The sequence below is a fragment of the Danio rerio genome, chromosome 8 (genome assembly GCF_049306965.1).
Source record: "Danio rerio strain Tuebingen ecotype United States chromosome 8, GRCz12tu, whole genome shotgun sequence".
NCBI lineage: Eukaryota > Metazoa > Chordata > Actinopteri > Cypriniformes > Danionidae > Danio > Danio rerio.
In genome coordinates this window covers 45,176,323-45,197,721 of record NC_133183.1, presented here as the reverse complement: position 1 = coordinate 45,197,721, position 21,399 = coordinate 45,176,323, and the positions used below count along the sequence as shown (strand labels likewise).

The 21,399-nt window shown below is 38.0% G+C and overlaps 2 protein-coding genes across 2 annotated transcripts in view; one reads left to right on the top strand and one right to left on the bottom strand.

The window, feature by feature from the left end:
- The window catches only part of pdlim2 (PDZ and LIM domain 2 (mystique)), a 128,126-nt gene that overhangs the window by 12,625 nt on the left and 94,102 nt on the right, over window positions 1-21,399 (top strand). The gene's annotated exons all lie outside the window — the stretch shown is intronic.
- On the bottom strand, window positions 8,184-18,707 carry LOC141375894 (uncharacterized). Its single transcript, XM_073910971.1, has 3 exons — window positions 18,569-18,707; window positions 10,679-12,264; window positions 8,184-10,618 (listed from the first exon to the last, which is right to left on the bottom strand). Exons 1-2 carry the CDS (start codon window positions 18,705-18,707, stop codon window positions 10,712-10,714), a joined length of 1,692 nt encoding a protein of 563 aa, XP_073767072.1. The 3' UTR covers window positions 8,184-10,618; window positions 10,679-10,711.

Genomic DNA, 21,399 nt, shown 5'->3' with positions numbered 1-21,399 from the left:
AGGGTCAAAATTATAGATGTTTATTTTCATCAAAAAAACAAACAAACAAACAATCAATACTAACAAACCATACATAAATAGGAAGCTTATTTATAGATTTCAGGTGATGTGTAAATCTCAATGTCCAAACATTTACACTTATGACAGGGTGTTAACATGTAATTAAATAAAATCACTGAAATTTTAAATTAAATTAAATTGTCATTATTCTTCATCGTCAATATAGGGCAAAGTTTGGGAATATAGCCACATATCGGTTGTAGGCACATAGACACCCCCTGAAGACATTCAAAACTATTAAGCTGAAAAATTCTGTAACCATAAAATCTGTAAATGTAAAATCTGTAAACTGAAATTGGTATATGTTACAATTAGTCTTGGAGTTTGGCTTTTTTGCTTTTGGTAAGTCACAAGTTATTTATTTATTTATTTTTTAATTTTCTGTCTAAATATAAAATAATGATGTAAACATTATTTAAGATGTCACAATTATTTTGACTAAATTACCAAAACCTTAGGGTAAGTTTGTGTCCAACACAGCACTCTCTGCCCTGACTATGTTTTTTATTAGGAGCAGTTTGCAAATTACAAAATAATCTTCGGGAGGGTCAGAGCACAACATTTGGTATGTTTTAAGTGATTTAGAAAAAAAAAATGCAGAATGTGCAGATTTATTATTTTTTTTTAAATCTCGCATAGAGATGAATTAGCATGCGTTTAATGTGCAGATTGATTAAAACTAAAACTAATATTAAGAAAATTATTCTTGTTAATTTGGACTAACACTAATGAAATTTGATTTACCACTCCCATGTGTACATGTACGACTTATAGATGTTAAACCAGGTTAAAGTGTTACAAGTGAAGTGGCCAAAATTAAAATTGACTTATTGTTTACTCAGTTTACTTTAAGTGGTTCCAAACATTTGAGTTTCTTTTTCTGTTGAACATAATTTTCCTTTTTAATAATCCCTTATGTCTTTAACACACTCTTATTCAGACTGCTTGAAGCAGTTTGTCACTCAACAAAAGTCTTGTTGTCATCCAAGTTTTAGGAACAACAAATAATAACTTCTAGTTGATCATTTGATATCAGAAGTGGCTTATATGAAAGGCAAAGGCCGCTATATTATACTTATTTTACACTTATTTTAAGACTTCTGACTTGTCACCTAACAGAAATCATGTTTAATATAGAATATAAAGTCATGGTGCAGTGCAAAAAGAATTAAATTTGTGTATGAGTCCCATGAGTTTGGAAGACTGCATCCATACATCTCTGCAATGACTCAAATAACGTTTTTAATAAAGTCATCTGGAATGGCAAAGGAAGCATTCTTGCAGGACTCCCAGAGTTCATCAAGATTCTTTGGATTCATCTCCAATGCCGCCTCCTCAATCTTACCCTAGACATGCTCAATAATGTATATGTCTGGTGACTGGGCTGGCCAACCCTGGAGCACCTTGACCTGCTTTGCTTTCAGGAACTTTGATGTGAAGGCTAAAATATGAGTAGGAGCATATTCTGCTAAAGAATTAGCCCTCTTCTGTGGTTTATAATGTAATGGGCAGCATAAATGTGTTGATACCTCAGGCCAACCTCTCTGCTGATCTCTATACTGAATGTAAACCCAAACCCCCATTATTTTTCCTTTACCAAACTTGACTGATTTCTATGAGATTCTTGGGTTCATGCGGGTTCTAGCTCTTCTGCAGTATTTGTGATTGGGCTGCAGTTCAACAGATGATTCATCGGAAAAATCTACCTTCTGCCACTTTTCCAAAGGAACAACTAGAAGTCAAGTTATTATTTGTTGCTCCTACAACTGGGATTGACGGCAAGACTTGTCAGGTAGTGTAGGGGCACCATGGTGTTTTCTGTCCCATTACACTTTCACTTTGCTCATTTATAGAGAGGTTACAGTGTTTCATTTCACAATCAGTTCTGTAAGCTTGTAAACGACATGAACATCATTGGCAACACTAGCTAGTTTCTTTGAGGCATGAAGATATACTTTAAAATCAACTTTATTTATTTTTTTTAAAAAGGTACTATTCAAACTAACTGGTTTTATTAACATTTTAGTAGAATGTATTGCAGATTTTTTTTTAATTTAGCTTAATAAAAGGTACACTGTTCTTCCTATTATACATCTTAACTTATACATCTTAATGTTAATTGTTTGTATTGTCACAGTGCAAAACCATGTTTGTATTGAAATTATTGTTTTATGTTAAAAATCATTATATTTTCAAGTAAACATTTCTATTTGTTTAAATGTGACTCCATGTTATTGGCAGCTTGTGTAGGAATCTACCCTTTCCCCATACTCAAAATAACTTTGTAGTAATAGGTGCTAAAATCTTACATTACTATGTCAGGTTTCACTCTAGCTCTTTAACCTTTTTACTTAGAAATCCTCTAACCTTCTCAAGTTTAAACCAAGTGCCAACTTACCACACAAAAAGCCAGCTTTATGGGTTTTCCTTTCACTGACACTACACACACTCAGTTGTACTGTAGTTGAAAGGGCATTAACAGCAGTTTTATGTCCTGTTAGATTCAAGTTCCAAACCTTAGCCAACTACTGCTCCGAATATTTGACGATCCATTACGTGTTTGAGTATGAATTGTTGTTTTCCACACAAAGTACAAAAAAAAAAAAAAAAAAAAATAATAATAATAATAATAAATAAATAAATACTAAATAACATTTGATCTTGACTTTATTTACTGATGCACTGACATTTCAACCACTGCAGTTTTAGTAACTATTGTCATAAAATTCTAGTTTAAAATGTTAACAAAGGTAATACGTTGAAATATAAGAATACATTAGATAACCAAAAATGATGACACTTTTTGCTAGAATCTAAAGTTCATAGATGAGTTTTAATGTTGGATTGAGAGGCAACAAGACAGGAACTTATTTGGAAGGAAGCAGCAGAAGTTGCAGCATATCCATCAATACAACTCTCAAAAGTTCTGAGGGGCTACTAGGCTTTTACTAACATGTTGCTAGGGGTATCATTACATGGTTGTTAAATGGTGGCTAGTAGGGATGCATGATATATCGGTGGCCATATCGTTAGCGGCCAATAAATGCAATTTTTAAGATTATCGTTATTAATCCGTTGTCAAAATTAGGCCGATATCTTTAAGCCGATAAATTACGTAATTGTGCAGACCTGCCTGCCTCGCGTATGCATGGGCGGAACATATTTGGGCTTGCCCATTGCGCTATAATGGAGCTCTCCTCACACTGTAAAGTCTGTCCTTCCTTCATGTGGCATTGCTGTGCGTTAATAACTCAGTAAGTAACCATTATCCTTATCATTGTAGATATGTTTGATTGAGTGTCATTGTGTATTTTGCTTCAAATTGTCTCAGGAAAAAAAATATGACGTGTAAACCTTTCGTGCTCTGTCTCTTTGTTGTGTTAGAGATAGCAGAGGAAATTCACTTTTATTATTCCAGGGCCGAATAATATTAGTTTCGGGGTTAACTCCCCTTCCTTCTCTTTGAGTTGCAGCCGGTAAATGAACGAGGACACATGTAACTCGACTCAGTCATTTATCACTCTCCGTGTGGTACGACAAAATCAGTAACCAAAGAGGGAACATCACTGAAAACAGTCTCATTGCGAAAAAAATGCTATTTTTTTCTGTCTCTCCCTCTCCACTTCTCACACACACACACACACACAGACACACACACACACAGACACACACACACACACACACACCATATGGCAGCCCCTGAACATGTATTAAACAACAACTTGTTGGGCTGTTTTTAATCTAATATGATTATTTGTTATTTTCAACATGTTGCTTGCCATGTGTTGTTGATGTAAGATTGTATTCAGTTTAATCGGAATATTCACATTGATTATAAGGAGTTCGCGTGAGAGCTGTCACCCCGCGCGTGCACACACACGCACACACACACACACACACACACACACACACACACACACACACACACACAAACACACACAAGCGCACACTGATCTGACAGCCTTCACAGATCAACAGGGAAGAGTCCATCATACGGGCTCTCAACTCGCCACACATTCTGTCTTTATATTATGCTCTGTGTTTGTCATAAAGTCATCAGAGCTCAATGATCAGGTGTTGAATGAAAATGTGACTCCGAGGGCAAATCTGCACCTGCAGTTGAGTGAAACTCGCAGCGGTTTATCATAAACTTTTCATTGATAATTTTCCCTGCGATTGACAGCAAGAACGAACACAGAAGCGTTGTCTGATTGACAAGCACTGCAGTTATATGTGTTTAAAAGAATCTAAAATGCCAAATAATTTATATTTTTATTTATATATGTATAATTTATGCTGCATTTTCTAAAGTAGTACATTCTATATCTAGCTTTTCGCTTGTACGGTGGCTCTGAACTGTCAAAACACCTCTAAAAAAGGCATTTTTGGACATGACATATTTGTACATATGTACATTTCTGTAACACATTTTATTCAAGAACATTTGAGCTGGTTTCAGTCCTTAGCTCTTTCATTTTCTTCTTATTTAAAATTTATTTAACTTGATTGATTAAATCCCATTTTGTTGTTTACCCTATTAATTTTATGCAACCTTCAGTTAATTTGTTAATTTGCTATGAAGAAAAGATTTTTATTTTTTTTCATGCTGATATATGTGAAATCGTGAATATAGGTCTAATCATCTTGCAATTTTGAAATTTTAGCTTTTTTGCTTTGAGTATAGACTATTCAGTTCATAAAAGCAGTTCAATCTTTTATGAAGTATGTTGTATAAAAATATAACATTTTAAAAAATATTTATAATTATACATATCGTCTATCGGCTTCCAAGTCTGAAGAACTATCGGTTCTCGGTATCGGCCAAAAAAATCCATATCGGTGAATCCCTAGTTGCTAGGTTAGTCTGTCTTGTTATGGACAGCTTAAAGTGAGGACACATCAAAGCTGCTTGCTAATTTGAATGATATAAATCAACCTTGATGTTTAAGCAGTGGACAGACCATTGCTATTGTGTTTCTAGTTTCTAGTTTAGTTAGGGTGTTCTGAAGAGATGCTAAGCAGTTTCAAGGGTACCAGAGTTGTTACCAGTCAAGCCTCATTAGATCAAATCTTATTACATAGTAAGCATTTCTATCATGTCCTAGCACTTATCATTATTAGCATGCAGCTAATCACTGCTAGCATTTTTAGCATACAGGAAGTCATGTATTATATAAAACTGTTGGAAAACAAATTACTATTATAAAGAAACAATAGTTTTCCCTAAAGTGAAACACTAATTTAATTAATTTATTTTTTAAATGATAATTTTATAGATTATACCTTGAAGATTATATGTGCCTATGAAATATGTTTTCGTTATCATTTGTATGTAAAGTTTTGCACTTATTTTATAGACTCAGGTTTCTTGTTCTAGTAAATCATTTGCTGACAACTTAAGCCTGACTTATTTTCTCTCTTTATGAATTTTTAGTTTGAAAGGAAACACATAAATCAACAGTGACTTAAATTACATTTTAAATCTGGTAGTATTAATCTGTCAGAACTCTTGATGTGGATTAACCTGAAGACTCAAGCCCAAGGAAGGATCTGTGTTGACGCTCCAGCAGGTCAGCTTCTGCTTCTGGACAGTAGTGGAGAGGTGGATCTTCACTAAAGTGGAGTGCATTCTCCATCAGGAGATCATTATGTGTGGATTGGCTTGAATGGCTGTGTATGATAACATGAGATTAAACCACTCAGATGGTCATGGCAAATCAATTACAAAGTGGCACTTTTACGCACAATAATGTCAACATCAGTGGAGAGCTATTTTGATCTTTAAACTTTGAATGTCACGCGATGTGCTTTCTGCGTCCATTGCAATTTTCATTTAATGTTTTTGGCAAATTTATCTTCTGAGTTTTTACCCGTCCCAATGTCATCCAGGTGCATCATCACAGATTTTATTGGTTGCATCTAGGGCTGGGCGATTATTTCATTTATTTCTTTTCAATTTTTTTGATTAATTCGAATTTACGTTTTGAGATGATTTAAATTTTGAATTAAATCGAGATATTGCGTTTTTTTTTATTTTTATATATAATAATAAAAAAAAAAAGATTAGATACATTGTAATTGCAACAATGCGCTTTGGTTCACTCACTGTATTACCTGACTGCCTGTTTGGGTTTCAGTCATGGTTCTGACGGACTGAACACAGAGACTGGACAGCCTAATTTAACCCAATGAATGAAGTTGTGGGCATGCATCGCAGAGCTGCTGCAAATACGGCAACGCAATCCAGTCTGACGAGGGGATGTACATTCAGACTAATGCAACAAGTTAAATCCTACATGACTTCATGCTTTATTAAGTCACGTCTGCGTGGATTGTCAAGACATATTCCCTTATCAATAAACTCGTCGATAAACTCGATCTCTCAACATGTACGAAGGATGTAAAACCTGCCATGTGAAAAACCGCTGATCTTAGTTTGAACCACGCTGATCGGCTAAAATCATGGCTTCTGTATAGATCAGACAGCCTATACAGATCACAAAGTCTCATTAAACACCATGTAAATGTATAAATATTTCGAAATGTATTGGTAATGGAATATTCATAACAACATGATCTTGCTTTGGTTATATGCCAACTTTGAGCTCTTTACGCTCTCTCGCTCTCTCTCTCTCTCTCCCTCTCTCTCTCTCTCTCTCTCTCTCTCTCTCTCTCTCTCACACATTTCACATTTTTCACATTTTAGGTGCTTTATTGGCATGACAAATAGCTGTACATTCGTATTGCCAAAGCAGTGCAGCGTCGCTGCGTACAGACAAGACAGTGCAAAAAGGGCAGTAGTGCAAACAAATATGAACATAAAATATAATATAGAAATAAAGAAAAGAAATGTAAGAAAATAAAAATAGATTAATAAAAATAACAATATATCAGTAAAACTAAAAATATTAATAAAAATAAAAATAGATTAACGGTAATTTGTGAAACAGGATAAAAGTGGTGACAATATTATCAACAGTAAGTCCACGAGTAAAGAGTTCCTGTGTTGTGTGTTGGAGACAGTGGAGCGGATCATTGTGGGTTCCTCAGACGGTGGCAGGAGTGCACAAACTGAGCTGCTAACACACAGCAGCACACACACTCCCCCAGTAGGATGGGCAGTTTCTCATTGTTTGACAGTAACTCAAAGTTTTTGTGTGTGTGTGTGAGTTTCGGGTAGAACTTCTCCCGGATCTCTGAGTATTTTGTGCACTCCGTAAGGAAGTGCAGTTCTGTTTCAATCGGCTGCTGAGGGCAGTGTGGGCACAGCCGCTCCTCCACTGGCAGCCATGTTTGTCTGTGCCGGCCCGTCTCTATAGCCAGCTGGTGTCCGCTGAGTCTGTATCTGCTCAGGGTGTTCCTCAGACCTTTATCTGTCACTGTGTGAAGATAGTCTGCCAGAGTATATTGTCTCTTCAGGGCCAGATAACACTGCATTTTGCTTTGCAGTTGTGTTTGAGTGTCCCAGTGGTGTGTGTAGCTGTTCTTGATCTGGTGTGTGATCTGAGTCAGTGTGTTCAGCTCCTCAGGAGACGTCTCAGAGACCCTGAAGCTCTGGGCCAGCTGGGAGAGTGGGTCTGCTCTTCTGCTCAGTTCTCTGTCCTGCAGGGCTTTATAGTGGTATGAGTCCGGGTCGCTGAGTTTTAAGTGCTTCCAGAATTTGACAGCTCTTTTCTGTATCTTTATTATCAGAGGGTATTTGCCTAATTCTGCTCTGCATCCGTTGTTTGTTGTGTGCCGGTGGACGTGTAGGATGTTCTTACACAGCTCTGTGTGCAGGGTTTCTATAGGGTGTTTGTCCCATTTGGCCAGATCTTGTTCAGGGTTTGTCAGTGGGCCCCACACCTCACTGCCGTAGAGGGCGATGGGCTCGATGACGGACTCTAGGATCTTCAGCCAGATCTGAACAGGGATGTCTATGGGACATTGACGCTTGATGGCGTAGAAGGCTCTGCGGGCTTTATCTCTCAGCTCATTCACTGCAGGATTAAAGTTTCCAGTGGAGGTGATGTTCAGGCCTAAATAATTATACTGTGTTGTGTGTGTTATCTGATTGGTACCTAGTGTGAATGTGTGTTGTGTTCCCTGGGCTCTGGCTCTTTTTTGGAAGGTGATGATTTTGGTTTTGTTTAGGTTGACGGTCAGGGCCCAGGTCTGGCAGTACTGGTCCAGCAGCTGCAGGTTCTGCTGAAGGCCCTGTTCGGTTGGCGATAGTAGCAGCAGGTCGTCTGCGTACAGCAGGCATTTGATCTGAGAGTCATGGAGATCGAGACCCGGAGTGGTGGATCGCTCCAGACTGAGCGCCAGCTCGTTTATGTAGATGTTGAATAGTGTTGGGCTCAGGCAGCAGCCTTGTCTCACTCCATGCTCCTGGGAAAGATATTTTGTTCTTTTTGTGCTAATTTTGATGCCACATTTGCTTTCGGTGTACATTGATTTAATAAGGTCATATGTTTTTCCTCCTATGCCACTTTCAATCAGCTTATAAAGTAAGCCTTGGTGCCAAATTGAGTCGAAAGCTTTTTTAAAGTCAATGAAGCATGCGTATATTTTACCTTTATTTTGGACAGTGTGTTTTTCAATTAGCGAGTGCAGTGTGTAAATGTGGTCAGATGTGCGGTATTTTGGTAAAAATCCAATTTGACTTCTGCTTAAGACATTATGTGTCGTGATGAAGTCCAGTAGTCGGGCATTTATTAAACTACAGAATAACTTTCCCAGGTTGCTGCTCACACAAATCCCTCTGTAATTATTGGGGTCAAATTTATCTCCATTTTTAAAGATGGGTGTTATCAATCCTTGATTCCAGATGTCAGGGAAGTGACCAACACTCAGAACTAGATTAAATAATTTTAGGATGGCTGATTGAAATTTAGGGCTGGTTTGTTTTATCATTTCGTTTAATATTCCGTCAGGTCCAGATGCTTTTTTAGGTTTAACAGATTTAATTTTGTCTTTAAGCTCCATTATAGTGATGGGGAAGTCTATTGGGTTTTGATTATCCTTGATAGTCGATTCTAGTGTTGCCAGTGTTTTTGTTATTTGATTTTGTTTAGGGTTTGTGTCTGTTTCTACTTTATTGAATAGTGTTTGGAAATGGGTCTCCCATATTTCTGAATTTTGGATCGGTAGCTCTTCATGATCGTTTTTGATCAAGTTTTTCCAGTTGTCCCAGAATTGATTTGAGTTAATGGAGTTCTCTATTGTTGTCAGTTGTTTTTGGGTGTATTGTGCCTTTTTGGTTCTGAGTGTTTGTTTGTATTGTTTTAGTGTTTCACAATAGAGAAGCCGAATCTCTGCATTATTTGGGTCTCTGTGTTTCTGATTTGACAGGTTTCTGAGGTGTTTCTTAATTGACAGGCATTCTTGATCAAACCAGTTTTTGTCATTTTTGGGTAGATTATTTTGTCTGGTTTTAACTTTTAATTTTGCCTGTTTAGCTGTACTTTCGAATATATTGTTTATGTCTTTTACTGCCATATTAACTCCTTGTTTGGTGTGGGCATATGCGTTAACCAGGAAGTTATCTAGGATTTGTTGAGTTTTTGGGCTGTTTACTGCATTTTGGTAGTCTTCTGCACTGTTCTCAGCCCATCTGTATGGCTTTCTGATGTTAAATAGTTTATTGTGCTGTGTGCAAGGGTTTGTTTTTGTCTTTTTGAGGTATAAAGTAATTTGGCTATGGTCAGAAAGTGGGGTGAGTTCTCTAACAGTGAATGCTCTGAGAGATGAAGGGTCTATATCTGTTATCATATAGTCTACTGTGCTATTGCCAAGAGGTGAGCAGAATGTGAATCTCCCGAGTCTGTCCCCTCTTATCCGACCGTTGACAATGTACAGTCCCAGACTCCTGCAGATCTGCAAGAGCTCTTTTCCACTTTTGTTGACTATATGATCGTGGTTGTTTCTGTGAAGGTGGGAGAAGCTGGTCTGTATACCTGGTAGGTTGCTGTTGATGTATTTGCTTCCCTGTGCGTTGGTGAAGTCCGGCTGTTGTCCTGTTCTGGCGTTCATGTCTCCACAGATGAGCACGTGTCCTTGATCCTGGAAGTGGCTCGTCTGTTTCTCCAGAGTGTCAAACATGTCTTCACTGTAGTAGGGGGATTCTGATGGTGGGATGTATATGGCACATAGGAAACAGTCTTTTTGGGACGACAGTAGATCCTTGTGGATTTTGAGCCATGCGTGATATTTTCCGGTTTTAACTGTGTCAATGTATTTGTGGAGTTTTGAGTTGTACCAGATGATTTGTCCTCCTGAGTCTCTCCCTTGTCGAGTTGTGTTGAGTTTCTGTGAGGGAAGAATAATTTCCCTGTAGTTGGGTGGGCAATGTGTGGTAGTGTTTGTCTTGCTCCATGTCTCCTGGAGAATAATAATGTCTTTATTTTTTATGTTTGCTTGGAATTCTGTGTTTAAGCTTTTTAGTCCAAAGGCTGATGATTTTAGGCCTTGTATATTCCACAATGATATTGACAGGGTCATTTAGAGATAGGTAAAGTTCTTGTTTTTTAAGTTTGAGATAAACCTTTACTAATATATTAGTTATATATATATATATATATATATATATATATATATATATATATATATATATATATATATATATATATATATATACATGGTGGTTGTATAATGTAAATTGGGGGGCTGTTCATGTCAGCTGGGCGCTGATGTATTGTAGCAGCTGTCTGATTTCACCCATCTCCAGAGGTTTCGCCGGTCCTTTGATAGCCTGGGCGTAGTTTCTGGGTTGTGGCAGCAGTGCTGGTCTGGGTGTGCTGTCAGCAGCGGTTGTGCTGGTTGTTGGATGCTGTGGACTCCTCCTGCTGTTGTTCACTTGTCTTGGATTGAGTCTGTTTGATGGAGTAGGTCTTTGGTGATGACCAGCTGTAGGTGTTTCTCTTTGGGGGGGTCCTGGCATGGTCTGGGTTTTTTGGCTGTGTCCAGAGCTGGGCCGCGGTCTCTGCTGTTGTGCTTGTGTAGGCTGAAAGTGTCTCGTGTGAGGTGGGGGTCCCCAGTGATGTCCAGGTGGAGGTTGTTTCATGTTTTCCATGTGGTAAGGTGGTGAGAGTCTGTTTGTTGTGTGAGCTGATGTCTGTCTGCCCCATGCTGTGTCTTTCAGTGCTTTTGCGAACACATTGACTTTGTCCTTTTTTATGTGTACGTGATCATAGAGGTCTCTTACTGTGATGCTGGTGTGATGAGTCAGGTGCACGTTGGGCAGTAGAGCACATCCTCTGGAGATGTCAGCGTTGACTCTGTTGATGGTGTCGGGGTGGATGTCTCTGCGAGGCAGGAGGGTGGAGATGGTGATTTTTGCATTGGGGCAGGTCTCTGCAGCTTTCTCTGCTACTCTGCAGACTAGCTGCCCGACTCTTTCCTGCTGGGCTCTCAGGTCGTTGGTGCCCGTGTGAATGATGATGTGTGAGGGTGTGCCAAAACTGGGTGCAGACAGTATTCTGAGGGCATCACTTGTTTTTGGGCACCAGAGTTTTGAAGTTTTATGGCCAGGTAATAGCTTTTTCTCTTGCAAGAATTTCCCATTGGAGTCCATGAGGATGGCGATTTCAATCTGCGTGCTTTGTGGTTGTGGGCTCTCCTTTGGTGTGGAAGGGGTGGTTGTTGAAGGCTTCTGGTGTTCCACGCCTGTGTTGCTGGCAGTTTTAGGTGTGTCTGTCTCTCTCTGAGTGTTGTTTGGTGGTGGGGGCTCTGTGGGCCGCAGTGGAGATCTGGCTTTGGTGAGGGGCAGTGGGTGCTTGATGGTTTGATTGTTCAAAGGAGCAGAGAGAGACTTTAATTCTGTCCTCAGTGTCTCAATCTGTGTGTCCCTCTGTTGTAGCTCAACTTTAAACCCTGTGAGCTCTCTTGTTAGATGGTCTTTCATTTCTGATAGTGCTTTCCCCATGGTGTGTTTTAAGTCTGTCAAGTCTTTTTGGAGATTGTCTCTGTCTTGAGACAGTGTGGACATGTCTCCCTTTAATTCTTGAATGGAAACTTTTAGTGCATTTCTTATTTGGCAGAGCTGGTCTCTGAGTTGCTCTGTGTCTTCAGTGCTGAGAGTTTTGCTCTGGACATGTTCACTGATTTCAATTATTTCCACTTCCAGTAGTGCCAGGCTGTGTTGCAGTTGGGCAACTGTGTTGTGGAGGTCTGGGCTTGCTGGAAGAGAGTTGCTCTTTTTCTCCTCTGAGTTTGTCTTTTCCTCTGTATTGGGGTGGGGGAGAAGTCTCCATGTGTTCCAGTGTAGCAGGGGTTGGGGTGGGCATACAAATGTTTGCAATTTCAGTGTTCACCTTTACCTTTAAGGTGTGGAAAGTCTTCTCAAACTGTGTGAGGATAGCATTATTTCCCTGTACCATTATAGTTCCATTCTGATAGAGGTTGATTGTTAGTTGCCGATTCTCTGGGTTCTTTGTTGAGTCTTAATATATGCATATTTGTCTGCCTTTACAAATTCCATTTTTTGTGAAGTGTTGGAAATGTGTACAGAACGCTGTGTGCCAGACAGTTGGATGTTCTGTGTAAAACAGCAAGTTGGTGGTGATTGTTTTGCCTTTGAGGTTTGATGTCTCTCTCTCTCTCTCTCTCTCTCTCACCAACCGGCACATGAGATGCGCTGCAAAAGAGCGCTAAAGTCCACGGGACCAGTTTTATTTGCTACTTGTTCATATTTTAAAATGCCTTTTATTTTTAAAACCAGGTATTATGATCTCCCTCAGGTATGGGAGTTTAATAACGTGGTGTGCAGTAACCAACACCGCCCTGAAAGTTTACACACTGCATAGATAGGCCTACAGCTCTAGTGTGTTATAAATTGCATGTTTTAAAAGACAGGGAGACATGCTACATTTAGTTTTTATTGTATAATATAAATAATAACCTAGTACACAGTGAAATAATAATTTTTGAATGGCGTGTCTATTGGCGGCTTAGCTATATAGCCATTTAGCTTTAATATAAGCATATTTTTATTAATATTAAAACGCATTAATACAAACTAGCCATCCTTTGTTTTTTTTTGTTTTTTTTTGTTTCTGTATATTTTTATCAAACGAAAAATGCAATGAATTGTTTATTTTGACTTTCATTTTATTAGAATGAATATATATATTATTAGGCGACACAACTTCTCCATAACATTGGCTCTGATTGCGTTTACAGATATCCTACAAATAGACTTTTTGGCTCAAAAACATTTATGCCTGTTTATTTCAGTAATTTTTGATTATTATTAAAAGTATTTTGATAGATTTTGCGAAGGTTCAGCTATTCTACCTTTCAGCTCGTATACCAGCCTGATGACAGTGCGAGAGAGAGATGAGATCAGACCTCAGATTCGATGTGTGGTCGCACATCACAATTACTTCACTGCATTTTTTTTTTTATATTGGCTCATCTAAATTAACTTTTCATTCATTTAAAAGCCGAAATATTGCCAAACAGATGAAGCAACTTTCGTTTTTTGAAGAGACCGGCTTCAGTGATAAAAGCGCGCGCGTTTTGATTTTTTTTAACATTAACCGCATAATAATCAAGTGCAAAAAAGAAGAGCTGAGCTTCGGAAAAAGTGCTTGGTTGCCGTGATGGTAATTGTTTCTCTGCAGTTGGCTTGTCAGTGCTGAATCAATTTTGTTTTAATAAAAAATAAGATTATTTATTATCAAACATTGTGAGATGATGGTCACGTTATATCTAAAATGAGAGTATGTATTGCGTAATAATTAAACATCGAGTAGCCGACATTTTGATTACCTGACCAGCGGATTAAGGACGGGACTCGTGAATATGAAAGAATCGCACATAACAGGATTTTATGCGTCCCCAATATGCAATGCCAAGAGAGTGACTCCATTAGGTAATGTCGACTGCACTTTGTATAATGTGTGAAGTCAAGGACGCATAAGCACAAGGATAACTAGTCCTTTAAAGGTCTGGATTCGCAGGGTTAATAAAAATACAGTGTTCCTTAACCAGATTTTCAAGTTACTTATAAAGAGAATGTTATTTCAGTCATGTTGTTGTAATGTTTTAAGTTGAGTAGTTACACAATAAAAAAAAACTCGAAATCGTGAATCGGTCAAATTTTATAAAAAATCTAGAATTTTTTTTTTTTTTTGCCATATCGCCCAGCCCTAGTTGCATCAAATAAAAAAAATAAAATGGGTTGAACTAGTGATTGTACATACAGTAGTTGAATATTAAATTAATCTAGTTAATCTCATTTTAGTCTAATCTTAGATCTATTAATCTAATCTTAATCTCAGGCTGGAAATGCAAAGGAAATATATACACTAAATATACACTATTATTACTATTTTATTAGATTATAATTATATAGATTATAACTTGAAGATTGTATGTGCTTATGAAACATGTTTTGATTATTATCAAAACATCATCACTCTACACTATTAAATTTTTATGTCAGTTCAGCTTGACTAGGTTTTCCAAATTATTCTTGGGCATTCCCTTTATATAATAAACTAACCCATTTCTTTCAAAGATTACTTTTTTATACAAGTTATACAGTAGCTTGAGATAATTTTATACTTTAAGGCCCAATTCCAATTCTACATCTAAGCCCTTCCCCTTACCCCTACCCCTCGTTTTGCATGTTAATGTGAAGGGGTTATAATAACTTTTGTATAGCAGTCCCACAACGTTCCTACATTTGATGACATTCGAATACCCTGTCGGAAAAGTCAAGTGGCTGGGAATGAGCTTTTTACAGTGTTAGCTGTAATGTTAATGTTGTTTTCGTGTGTTATGAATATGACCACGGTGTAAATGCCCAGTGTAGTTATGAACTTATTCCCACTTTATATCATTATTATAACATAATATATGCCTTCAGTGATTTCTTAAAGATAAATACCAAAAAATAACACAACTGAAATAACTACAGCAGTCGCGATCATCTGATCTCATGAGGCATGAGCATGAGGCATCGCGATGACATATGATGACAATTGCAGGTGCTGTAGTGGTGTCCCATTTCTTAGGGGTAAATTTTGAAGCCCTTCCCCTTCACACTCTGTTTTAAGGGCCAAGAGGAAGGGGTAGGGGTACAAAAACAGAATTGGGAGTTTGCCTAAATAGGTTCCCATTCGCATAATCTGGATGAAAGGTTCAGTAAAACAAGGTGAAACCTATTAGTTCACTGTTACTTGTGTCAGTCTAATTCAATATTTACAATGAACCAGTGTGATTTCATACTACTTGAAAATCTGTTTATTATGTAAGTTGAACGCTATATGGGACTTGACTTCAACATAGACTTCAATTGCTTTTTTTAATAGTTTAACCTACCATTAATTGGTCAAAAACCTTACATTTGGTTAAAATGTCAAACTGAGCATTCCTAATTGTGTAATGCAATTCTGCGTGAGGCAATGCTGTCCAAGCAGTTGACAACAAATCTCATTCCAAGCAGCAGGAAACAGTTAACGTTTTCAAAAAAGACAAACATGATCTTTTTTGAAAGGCAGGGGAAATACCATTTACAAGAGAATCACTTTTAATTTACAATGCCACATAAAAATGCTTTGGACACAGGATGTAGCTTTAAACAGTTATATTGCAAAAATCTGATTCTGATCCAAGCAAAATTGCACATGAGCAGATCAGTTTTCTCTGGAGAAGTGTTTTGTCGTGTTTGTGTTTATTGAATCCACCATAGAGTTAGTGCAACTTGCTCCTAAATAGAATAGGGGATGAGTCTCTAGTTGGTTTATGACATGTTATGCCCAAATCACACTTACTGTTGGATTCATTAAGATAATTGGTACAAATCTTATGGACCATGTGCCTGGCATTATATTTATTTTTATTTTTTTTCATTGACCTGAGTGTACCTGCACTGTGCTGTTTGTGACATGTGCTTGGATCATTAAAACAGGGTCTCTAGTCTTACTGGTGTAAAAAAATGAAGTTTATAATGCTGTACACAATATTCCTTTGCAAGGTTTTCCAAGTTTATTCTTGCCTTGCCTGGATCTTTTGAGGCTGGGCCTCTGTCTGCACAGTGACTCTAGTTTCTTGCTAAATGGCTAACATGGTTTGTATCGAGAGATTTGGGCCCAATCCCAATTCTATTTTTGTACCCCTACCCCTTCCCCTTGGCCCTTACAAGTAAGGGTTAAGGGGAAGGGCTTCAAAATTTACCCCTGAGAATTGGGACAGCACTACAGTACCTGCACACGTCATCATATGTCCTCGCGATTTCTTGCTTCAAATGAGATCAGACGATTGCGAACGCTGGAGTAATTCCAGTTAGGTTATTTTTTAGTATTTATCTTCAGGAAATCACTGAAGGCATATATTATGTTATCATAATGTGGCAATAAGATCGTAATACTGTGCATTTAACACAGTGGCCATACTCATCAATGTAAACACACAAAAACAGCTTTAACATTATAGCGGACACTGTAAAAAGTTCTAGACAGCCACTAAACTTATCTGACCGGGTATTCCAGTGTCATCGAGTATCACAAAGTTGTGGGACTGCTGTACAGGAGTTATGATTTGGGATTATAGATTGCGAATAGATAGCGAAATTTAGCGGTTTTTATTTTACGATTTTTTTTTTTTAAGCATGATGGTAAAACATGAACGCCGTTATGAATATATTAAAACGTGTTTGTTTGTTGTAAAAATTCATAATAATGACAAAAAAATACTAATTTGTGGATCTTCAGGGTACAGCTGATGCTTTGGTATTCTGGGAATTTTTTCTTACCCCTTGGTTTTAAGTGTGGTCCTGAAAAGTCTTGGTTTGAAGGGGTGTATACCCCTTGCTCTTAGCCCTACGCCTTCAAGCAAAAGACAATTTGGACACCACTACCCTTTCACAAGCACACGCAAAGCGAGGGGTAGGGGTATGGGGAAGGGCTAAGGGGTAGAACTGGGATTGGGCCTTAATGTGCTTTATGTGGTTTTAGGAAGACTGAAAAAAGCCTAGATTTGTTAACGCACAATGTCTGAGTGAGTTAGATCTTTGAAGTATACCCAGTTCTGGGAGTTAATCAACTCCTCCTCCAGCTTTCAGCTGTTTTTTCAACTCAGCCAAGCCCAGTTTGATTAGCTGTTGTCCAGTTTCGACAGGAAGATTTCCCCCTCAGTACATGCTCTACTGGCACTATGTCATAATCATGCCCATATACATGAGCAAGCCCCTGATTGGTTAACGTGCCACGAATGTCCACTAAAGTATAGATTTTTGAAGTATTTTCTAATGCAATGCAAATGTCTTTGCATTGACTTAACATGTAGATCACTCCTGGTTGATGCATCATTCGCGTTTGGTGTAAATACACCATTAGAAATCACCCTGGGGGGTAGGGCTGCATGATTTTGGAAGAATCTAACATTACAATATTTTCTTTTTGTGCCATTTTTAAATGTTTTATTATTATTATTATTTTTTATTTTATAAAATATATGAGCAATATTACACTATTAGCAGTGTTTTAGCAGCCTGCTAAAAGTGTGATTTACTGCGTTTATTTAACAGTTTGACAGCATAATCGTGTATATAAAAGAGAAAATCAAACACGGAAAGTCTAAAAACACATTTTTATGAGGAATTACTTCCCATATTCTTTTACATCTGTAGCTGACGTCAGAACATTCATTCATTCATTTTCTTTTCAACTTAGTCCCTTTATTAATCTACGGTCGCCACTTATCCAGCATATGTTTTATGCGGCGGATGCCTTTTCGGCTTCAACACATCTCTGGGAAACATCCATACATACTCAAACACTATGGACAATTTTGCCTACCCAATTCACCCGTACAGCATGTCTTTGGTCTGTGGGGAAACCCACGCAAATGCAGGGAGAACATGCAAACTCCACACAGAAAGGCCAACTGACCCAGCCGGGGCTTGAACCAGCAACCTTTTTGCTGTGAGGCAATTGTGCTACCCACTGCGCCACAGTGACATAATTTCAAACGTTTTATTTTAAAGATCTGAGGTTAACTATCTGCAACTGCTTTCAGTAGTATGGTAATAAAAGTAAATGTAAAATGGCTTTCAAACTCACATTGTTAGCACTGAATAAAGCTGTTGTTCAGCTGCAAGAAATAGAAGTATTTTCTAATATGTCAATTCGAGGTATTGGTTAGAACAAAAACAGCTTTAAAAATGGAAAATATTCCTTCTATTGTGTGCCGTTGATTTTATTTAAAACACTACTTTAATTAGCCTTTATGCTGTGTTCACACCAGATGCAGCGTTTGCGGATAAATCACGATGTTTACGCGCAAATAGCTTGAACATTTTGAGTTTACTCGCTTCATTTGCTTATCAAATACACTTCATTCATGCGTCAAATTTACTTTACAATAGACACGGATTTGCGTAATGGGCAAAGCCTCTGTCGGCCCAGTGACTCTAGCTTCATTGCTAAATGGCTAACATGGATTTTATTGAGAGAATAGCTGTGTTTATGTGCATTAGGAAGACTGAAAAAAGTCCACTAGATCCATTTCTGAGGTACACCCAGCTCAGTGAGCTCATAAACTCCTCCAGAAACCATGCCTGGATGAAGGAAGCTTTTAGCCGAGCCCAGCTTGATGAACTGTTGGCCGGTGTCTGCAGGAGGATTTCCCCCCGGCATACCAACAGGCGCATAAGTCATAATTACACCACTTCAAGAGAAAGTTCCTGAATGGATAATGTGGTGCGAATGTCTGCTGAAGTTCAAATTTTTCAACTTGAGCGATTTGCATGTCACTCGCGCAAAGTTGAACTTACATTCGCACGAATCAAATTATTCGTGCCACCTATTTCCCGCGTATCACGCCGCACGGTGTCCATTCACGTCTTTGCATTGACTTAACATGTAAACCACTCGTGCTTGACACTTCCGTGTGAACGCAGCATAAGGCTCAATCGTCAGACTCACTCATCAATCTGCCAGCCTGCGCTTGTTTTTATTTTGATCCAGGAATGTAATACCTAGTTCAACCACTGGGTGTCAAACTTGCATACTTCACTTTTAAACTCTCACATGCCTTAAAAACATGTGCAAACAAAAAATCTTTCTCTCCATAACCAAGATCCTGCAATGTGATCATTACGGATGTGCACATTGCGATATCAATGCTGAATGATTTCGTGCAGCCCTACTAGGGGTACTGCTCCTGTTAACAAACACTATACGATATTGTTAAAATTGACCCCTCCTAATCATTGAATTCAGTTTAGCTGAATTTAGTTTCTCATAATTGCTTATCTTTGTTTCCTTCCACAAAAGAAACTCTATCTAGTGGTCTTTTGGCAAATGCCAACAAATGTCAGCATGGAAGCATAGACTCCTGAAATGTATTTTTAAGATGCAAACACTTTCACTTTCCTTGTTGGCTAAACAATGCATTTTCTTTTTCCACCAAAGTTACCCTCCCTGTGTTTCCTTCCCTTTCCTTTTATGATTAAAATTCACACACAAAAAAGGTTCAAAATTGGGTCCAGACTCTTGTGTTTTCTGTGGATTAGTGTAGATTTACCATCATATCAGAACATGTTGGAACATAAAGTTTCTTAGTTTACACACTATATTTTGAAGCACAAAACAAACTGATTAATCATTTGTATGAATGTTTAGTGGTCAACAGCAGTCAGCAACATTAATGTTAGTCCCTACTTACCATAATAAAGTTTGCGTAGAATTTATGCCATTTAATGTGCAAAACAACATGATAAAAGTGTGCTTATTCAGTGTGAATTCAGTAATGTTCTTTTCTGTTGAGATGGTGCTAATGGAAGCAGCTGATGATCCTTGGTAGCACATTGACTAATTGAGCTTCCAAAGGGAGGAAAATGTGGCTCCCACCTCCTCTTTGATTACATAAAAAAGTGCAGAGCAGTCAGAGTCTCTGGAGGCCACAGTAATTATGAGAGCTCCTCATGAACAGAGACATCGTTAAGGCTGCTAATTGCCTGGAGAGCTAATGATGGGGTAGATTTGCATTCTTTGGACCAAACTCTCCAAGAATGTAACAACATCCGTAGCCTCATGTGGGTCACGGTGGGTAGAGAAGACTCTGCGGGATTGTTTGTCCTGTGTGTGGAGCCAATTTTTAGGCTTTCACACACTTTCCCCTGTTGATATTAAATTCAGGACAGCTTGACACAGACGGTGACCTGTCTGGAGTGTTTACATGGCCAAATTCCTTAAATTCCTCCTTTTAATTACATCATTATCAGTCGTGGTTGATCCATGTTATCCTTTCAAAACAGAGTTGGTACTGTACATGTGCAAATTGTGTTATATAATAATTGCAGTAGAGATATTTGTGCTTTTAATGGCAAGTCATGACTGCTTTGCACATGGGCTGGAGAAAGAAATTTCTACAATAAAATGTAAAAAACAAAAAATTGCATTATGGGACCTTGATCTCTACTCGGTCTAATTTTTTATGTTGACAATTAAACTCTATAGTTTAACAAAGTGACATTTATTAACATTAAGTAGTTTGAAACACTGTGACGTATAAAAAATAATATGGAGAGGAACTGGAACTGGTCCGATCTCGATACCAATATTTGGAATATCGACCAATACAGATCCGATCACAATACTGTGCGATGTTTTTTTTATTATATATATATATTTTTTAATTATTTTCTAAGCATAATACAGTTTCTATAGCTCCGGTGCTAACCTCAAATAACATGAGTTTCTTTGTGAAATAGGACCTATAGGCCTACTAATATATGACAGATCACAAGGCACAATCTAAATATAAACCTAATGCTTGCTGTAGACTAGGCTACTGTACATTATTGAGCATTCGTTATGACATTGATCTGTTGTGGTTCAGCTTATGTTTCCTTTTTAATATTAAGATTTTTCTTTGAAACCTGTAATAGGCCAGTTATACTTAAAAATCTGTTTCAAATCTCGCTGTGAGAAGGAGAAAGTTTGAAATAAAGTCCGCTTGTATGCTTCAGCGCCAAAACATAAACTGGTCCGTTAAATTAAATATTGATTAACAATAAAATTACAGTAAATTACTCACAGGTTTCGAGTAGCCTATATTAGGCTACATAATTTTTCTGTTAATGACAATCCATGTCACCCGTCAGATTCACTTTAATTTATCGAACTAGCTTACTTTGACCACAATGAGCCAGGCTTTATAAACTATTGGCAGCACTTAATTTTTTTTGTCAGCTCTGTGATTGGTTGGCTTGATGTACCGATGATGCGCTGGGGCGGTGCTAAGAGCCGTGAGCCCAATTGAGTGAGTGTTTAAGAGTGTCGAGTACCGTGAAGGAGCTCCAGATGAAACACTGAGTTTACTCGGAATTAGTGAGTTTTAACTAAT